The 7355-nt window shown below is 38.8% G+C and overlaps 1 protein-coding gene across 1 annotated transcript in view; it reads left to right on the top strand.

Moving 5' to 3' along the window:
• Positions 1 to 1178: 1178 nt before the first annotated feature.
• The window catches only part of LOC107694209 (trypsin-2-like), a gene marked incomplete at its 5' end in the record, with an annotated part of 7092 nt that continues 915 nt past the window's right edge, over positions 1179 to 7355 (top strand). The window contains 5 exons of the mRNA XM_016493848.1: positions 1179 to 1223; positions 1461 to 1629; positions 1697 to 1965; positions 4364 to 4503; positions 4582 to 4759. Of these exons, the coding sequence (XP_016349334.1) occupies positions 1179 to 1223; positions 1461 to 1629; positions 1697 to 1965; positions 4364 to 4503; positions 4582 to 4759 (801 nt within the window). The remainder of the gene's footprint in view (positions 1224 to 1460; positions 1630 to 1696; positions 1966 to 4363; positions 4504 to 4581; positions 4760 to 7355) is intronic.

The following is a 7355-nucleotide window of genomic DNA, read 5'->3' on the forward strand; positions in this document are numbered from 1 at the left end:
AAACATCGCATAAAAATGTTATGGGGTTTTAAATAGGAATATGACTTTTTGTTACGAAACAGGGCAAAATTTTCATACATGTCTTCTGTAGAGGACACCAGGACAAACATCATGTAAATCAGTCATTTTGGGGAGACACAAGAAGTCAATAGGAAAATAAATTACAGATCAATATTCCTGTGAAATATGAGATATTATTATGAAAATGTTGCCAAGTTATTACTCCCATTATTACACTTCTTTTTTCATTATGGTTTGCCTCAGGAACACATTAATGCAAATTAGATGCAATGTATGGATACATTGTATAGAATGGGAATATCAATTTATGGACATTTTACGCACATATTGCATAAAGTACAGTAGTATATCAAATAATTCTGTTATATCTTTTATAACATAGTTGAATCACTGAATCATCTTTGTACAAAGTTTGGCTAAAAATAGGCCGAAACCTAAAAACTGATTGGTGAATGAAGAAATAAAACATTGTTTTTGCCTATACAAGCCTTTTGGTGTCTATTTATATTTTTGAATAACTTAGTCCTGGCATCCTCTAGAAAGGACAAAGAATAAAATATGAATAAAATATTTATATATTGCTCCAAACAATGTAATGAAATTAAAAAAAAAATTAAAAAAAAATTCACAAAACTTTTTTTCTGGTTCTCAGGAGGATATAGATCATTACCCACCAACTTTCCTGATCTATGACCTACACAACATAAAATGTAACAGATAACACCCTGATGTTCAGAACTGATAACAAAACAAGACAACTATTTAAATAAAAATGCAATCAAATGTCATGAATGTTCTTTTACTGTTTAACCATCAATTACTGGGTGATTCATATTTTTACTAACAACAGATAATTTTAAGAATACTGTAAAAGTGTATATTGTTGAAAACAATATAGATTTTAATTAATACATTTACTTACAAAATCCATAAACATTAGATTACATATTTTACAGTAAAAGTAAATGTTTTTTTCCCATTAAATCTAATAATATTTTTTCCACCCCATGGTAATATAACTTACAGTTAACCACATAACAGGTGTTTACTGTGTTTTCATTCTTTTCCTTGTTTTACAGTGTACTTTATACTGCTTTTGTGTAATCTCTTTCACTTCACTTTAAACATCGCTAATCCATTTAGTATCTAATTATTAGTTTTTCTTCTTTTTCTCAACATAGGCTCACTCTGCCAGTTAAATGGTAAGTTTCTGCACTCTTAATGATGTACAAATGCATGTTCAATGACAAAGAGATATACAGTAGAACTTGACTTTATCCATTTATAATTGATTAGGGATTATGACAGGCATTTGAAAGGGAGGGGTTTCAAATGAGGAGCAAGTAAAAGATTTCAATAAAATATTTCAAAAAAGACTACAAATATTTATGTTGATCTTATATCCCACATTGAATACCCACTTATTTTTTTCTCATCAGTGTGTGGCCGAGCCCCCCTTAACCCCAAGATTGTTGGAAGACAAAATGCAGTTGAGGGGTCTTGGCCCTGGCAAGCGAGCATTAATTATGTTCCAAATGGAGGTCTTGTATGTGGTGGGAGTGTAATCAATAAAGACTGGTTTTTGTCTGCAGCTCAGTGCTTTCAGGAGTATGTATTGACATTGCATATATAGATAGATAAACAGTGGAATTAAGACTGATTTTTATTTTTACAGATTGACTGCATCGACCACAATAATCTACTTGGGACATCAATGGCAAATAGGCATAAACCCCCATGTGATATCCAGAACTGTGGCTCAAATCATCATCCATCCTAAATATAACCCAGATAATTTTGACAATGACATAGCACTGGTCCAGCTCTCCTCTTCTGTGACTTTCAATGATTATATTAGGCCCGTCTGTCTGGCGACTGCTGGTAGTACATTTGCTGCGGCTACTGAGAGCTGGATCACTGGATGGGTAAAACTTAATTTTGGAGGTGAGAGCAACTTAACTGTCATAATACGCTGGAGTACGGAGACGTGGAGATTTCACAAAAACGAGAGTCTTTAATAATCCAACATGGAGACACAAAACACAAGGAAGGACCATATAAGGAAACACAGGAAGAACTACGGGGGCAAAATGGGTCCAAAAGTCTGGAGAGCCGATGAGCCAGGGTGACGGGGAGGATCCAGAGGTCCTAGGCGGAGCAGATGGCGCCGGCGACCAACGCGAAGGCGTGGATCCGGGAGGCTGTGGTGGAGCCGGAGCGACAGAGGACTGAGGAGGAGCCGAGGGGATGAAGGAGCCTGACGAAGGGACGAGGCGAAGCCAGAGGAGTGGAGTCCCAAAGCGCAGTATGGTCGACGCCAGACCAAGGCAGAGCCGGAGGGACGAGGGAGCCCGGCGGAGCTAGTGGACTGCCGGGCCACGGCGGAGAGGAGGGAGCTAGGAGCCATGGTGGAGCCGATGGGGTCCATGGGCCGAGGTGGAGTTCGGGGCTTAGAGGCTGGAGGCGGAGTCAAGGGAAACTTCAGCCATGGCGATGCTGGAGGATGGCAGTCCCACGGAGCTCGCACCGCATAGATGGTGGGCTGGGGGCGAGCAGAGGGGCTGCAAGATGACAGTGGAGGAGAAGGCAGGAGCATGTGGGAGGGCAGGCATTTGTGAGCCTCTGGGCTTTCAGGCCAGAACTTAGGAACGGGAGCCCTCTCCTCTTTGGTGTGGCACAGTCGCCACGCCATACACAGCTCACCCTCAGCCGCGGTGCAGGGGAGTGCAGAGCTCCTCTCCGCGGCTCTCTCCCTTGGGGCGGGCGTTGTTGCCGACTCACAAACCTTGACTGACGTCATTTGCAGCTCCGGCTCCGCGGCGATCCTCAGCACTGTCGCTCTGTGCAGCGATGGAGTGGAACTGGCGAGATTCCCCTGGGAACAGGCGGGGAACGGAGATCCATTTCTCACCAGTGTCCACTCCACAAAGGCGGCGAAATTCACTCGAGGGCCATCTTCGGACGACAGCGCTCTGCACGAGATGTTCAAACTGGCATCGTAGAACGCACAGAGTGCGTCGTCCGGGTAGCTGGTTAGAGCAGTGATGACCAGGAACAGTCTGGTATGGCCCTCGAGCGATCTCTCCCCCTGCTCCAGCAGGAGGATGAGGTATTCCGGACGGGAGAGGGGATCCATCCAACAACGGAAACAAAAAACACTGAGGAAAAAACGGAAACAAAAACGGAGGGAACACACGGAGGTAATGGTATTCGGTCGGGTCTTCTGTCACAATACCATGGAGCACGGGAAAGAGGAAACGAGGAGACGTAGAGATTTCACAAAAATGAGAGTCTTTAATAATCCAACATGGAGACACAGCACACAAGGATGACGTTCACAACAAGTAGACCCGACGAAGAACTAAGGAACAGACAGGAACTAATATACACAGGATAATAAGGAACTCAGGTGCAAGGAATCATAAGGCAATCAAACTAAACAAGAACAGGAAAAAGACCATATAAGGAAACACAGGAAGAACTACGGGGGCAAAATGGGTCCAAAAGTCTGACATTAACAAACAATCAAAACACATGTCCAAGGTTATAAAACTTGGTAACACTTTATTTTGATAGCCTACAGACATTCTACTAACTATTAGTAACTTTGCAGTATTAGTAGATTGTCCAATTAAATATCTGCTAACACTTTATTTTTATAAACTGATATTCTACTGAAGTCACTTTGCATGTTCATGTCAACTTATTTTACTAACCCCAACCCTAACCTAACAGTCTACTAATAATCTAATGAAAGTTAGTTGACATGTATGTGCAAATTAATGAGTTAGTTGACATGTAGTTGCAAAGTTACTTAGTAGAATGTCTAAAGTGGACTATTGAAATAAAGTGTAACCTAAAACTTTGTCATCACATGCAAATTACTAAAGGCCTGTAAAAGCCTATAACTATAATGATAACTATACGCACAAAGTTTTAGTTGTTCTAATTCTAAATGTATAGCAATGTCCACACCACAACTATATAATGATAACGACATGGAGGTATAAAATCATTGGAAGAATCACTGTCGGAGTTGACAAACATTGACAATCCATCAGAATCCACTGACTGTAAAGAGCTAGGGCTGTACAATTATTCAAAATAAAACCTAAATTGCATATAGCTGTGGTGTTATTAAATACTCTGTAGGCCTGTTTATTTTATTTTCACATCACCTCCACTGCTCGCCAACTGATTACAACAACTAAACGGAGAAGTGAGGAAAAAGGTATAAACAGGATGTATAAAATGTAGTTATTCATTATAGATTATTAGTCATCGTTCTTAGAGTGAATGGGTCTTAAAAATGTGTCTTTTTATACTGATTTATATGCAACAGACACCACTATTCCAAACTCACTGCAGGAGGTGAACATACCAGTCGTCAGCCAGAGTGATTGTGAACATGCCTATGAAAGATTAATTCCAGACAACATTCTGTGTGCTGGACCAGCCGAGGGTGGGAAAGGCTCATGTCAGGTAAGACATCAGTCAGTGTCTGCTTACAGATGCTCAGTATATTGGCATGATGTAAATGTGAAGTGCTTGTCTATGCAGGGAGATGGTGGAGGTCCACTGGTTATTAATGGCTCACAGTGGATTCAGTCTGGAATTTCGATTTTCAGTGTAAACTGTACAGCACCCAAGTACCCTGGCGGTTACACCAGAGTGTCTCACTACCAGGACTGGATCAGCTCTCAGATAAAGAGTGACCTGCCTGGATTTATTAAATCAAGTGGATTCAGAAGCTCACCCAGCCTCCCCTTATTTTCCCTTTCACTCACATTTTCCATCTTTTCTCTCATCTTCTCTCTGTTTTGTTAAAGATTTAGTCACAATAATCAGTGATATTAATTGTTATGCTTAACTGATGAACAAGATATTTTTATTTCCTTTTCAATGTATTTTTCACTAATAGAAACATGAATGGAGGAAAACACAACACTCAATATGTAGGAATGTTATTAAAGCATAATTTTGACAGGTTCAGAGACAGGAGTTTTTATGTGTATTATGTGTACTTATAGTAGCATAGAGGACAATAACTATCTTTTGACATGCATAAGCAGTGTAAAATAGTGTTTGAAGGATAATTGTAAGATCTTAAATAAGTTTATAGAAGACATTTTGATCAGTTAATATTTGAACTAAACTTGAAACACAAATAATATGTGTAAAGTAAAATCTTCACTTTGTGTCACTGTGAACTGATATTTTGATAAAGCAACACAAATGCACTGCAGTCACCTTTGTATTTAAATTAAATGTTGTTTTACAATAACATTTTGTGTACAAGAACCTACTATTTTGTTTCAGGGCCTTAAATATCAAAACCAAACTGCGTTCTGAAATGAACTGGGTATCTGTAACTTATGTACACCAGCCCTAGATGTATCTGAAAACCTGTACTGTTTTAATGTTATATCAACAAAATAAACTAGAAATAAAAAGTTTGTTTTTCTGCTTTATTCCCTGCACAGAGCTGCTCTCTTCTTCCCTCTGTGTGGCTGTCACCACTATTTGAGTCAACCCTGACAAATATAAATTTATAAATACGCAAAGTTCACTGTGGGTTTGTATCCCCAGTTACCTCAAAGGCTTCAGACTTAGTATATATAAAAATGTTAATTGTATAGTGTGAGTTTTTTTTTCTGGCAAATGATTTGAGGGGTAAACTGCATAAAGTGGCATTGCTTGCACTAGTACATGACACAATCCACCTAGGCAGTCCATTTATAAAGTGAATAAATAAAATACCTGTACATAACAGTCTATAAATGCTGGAAAATGTCTATAAAATGGGAAATGGAAGGTGATTGCAAATTATTGCTTTAGTTGCAGTTTAGTTGAGGGCAGCGTATAGCTTTATGGCAGAGGACTTTCAGGCTCAAAAGTCAGATGTTAGAGAATGTGATTTTTGAGGTAATGAATACCATGCCTTCATCATTTATTTTTCTACTTTTCACATGTCTTCTATGCAGATGTAAGGTCCACCCAATTGGCCCAATGACGGAATCCAATGTAGCTATGTAGCAATGTAGCTGATTACTGTAGCTATATGGGAAATAGCCAAATGTTTCATGTCGGAGACAAACAAATTCAACATATTCACACATGTAACTTGAAATTGCTGGAGCATTCCAGTGTTACAGTTATTCTAATTTTACACAAGACACATGGTCTAGAATGCACAGCATCTACAAACTTTTACCTAAGAATTTCAGACAACACTTACAGCAAAGCAATCGTGTGTTTTAAAGAATAAACTCAACTATGTGCACATGTAGTAGCCCAAACAACTATAAAGTGTGTTCTATGAGCGCACTGTGTTTAACACAATTACACATTTGAAAAATAAAAATAAATGCATACCCGACAGCAGAGAAACACACAACTGCATGTGAGAGTCCTAGTGCAGAGGTTTTTCAGTGGGTTTTTTTCTGGTTACAGAATCCCAAATGAATGTCTTGCCACTTTCCTTATATATCCAGGCCAGAACAGAGAAATCAAATCATTTGTAAAAAACATAAAGGACCTTTTGATTTGTCAGGATCCCGTGACCCAAGGGTCACACCTGGCCGGAGAAGGGAAACCATTCTCACAGACCTTGAGGGAGACACACCCCTCAGCAGCAGGACAGAATTCTCATAATATAAATGAATGTTGTAAAATTAAGACCATTTTACCAAACGCATGGAGACCTTTATAATGATACTAAACATGAAAAGGTTAAAATCATAGATTCTTGAGACATATCAACCACAATATGTGAGTATAGTAACTTGAGTTCTTGAAACTTCTAAGTCAACTTTCAGTGACCCGGGCCATATGCCCAGGAGGGAAGGAGGGACTTAAGGATGGGTGAAAGGACAGTTGAGCAAATGGTTTTCTTTGAGATCTTCTCTTCAGATTAGAAAGTTTATTGTTTTGTCGCATGGCATCTGTTTTGTAAGAGTTATCATTTCAGGGCTTACACAGATTCTATTGTTTTACCCTGGTTCCAGACCCAACTTTCAATTGCAAAATGTGAACATTGATCTTAAATATAATAATTATTCCATAAAAGCATGACAAAGAGCTAAAGAAACAGAAACATAAACATTTCAGTATTTACTTTGCAAATATTAATTGTAAACATTACATTTGTTCCTCAGCTGTGGCAACATTTCCACCAGGCAAAACAACAATTTTGTCCCTTAATAGAGCTCTTTTTTTAAAACTTGGTACATGGTTACCAAAGGGAACATCAATGAGCATGCTAATATGAAAGATGAGATGTGTAAAGAAAGCAAAGAAAAATAAAGATTTTTTTTTGAAAGAAAAAATTTGGG

This window comes from Sinocyclocheilus anshuiensis, unplaced genomic scaffold, assembly GCF_001515605.1.
Source record: "Sinocyclocheilus anshuiensis isolate Anshui unplaced genomic scaffold, SAMN03320099.WGS_v1.1 scaffold2704, whole genome shotgun sequence".
Classification (NCBI taxonomy): domain Eukaryota; kingdom Metazoa; phylum Chordata; class Actinopteri; order Cypriniformes; family Cyprinidae; genus Sinocyclocheilus; species Sinocyclocheilus anshuiensis.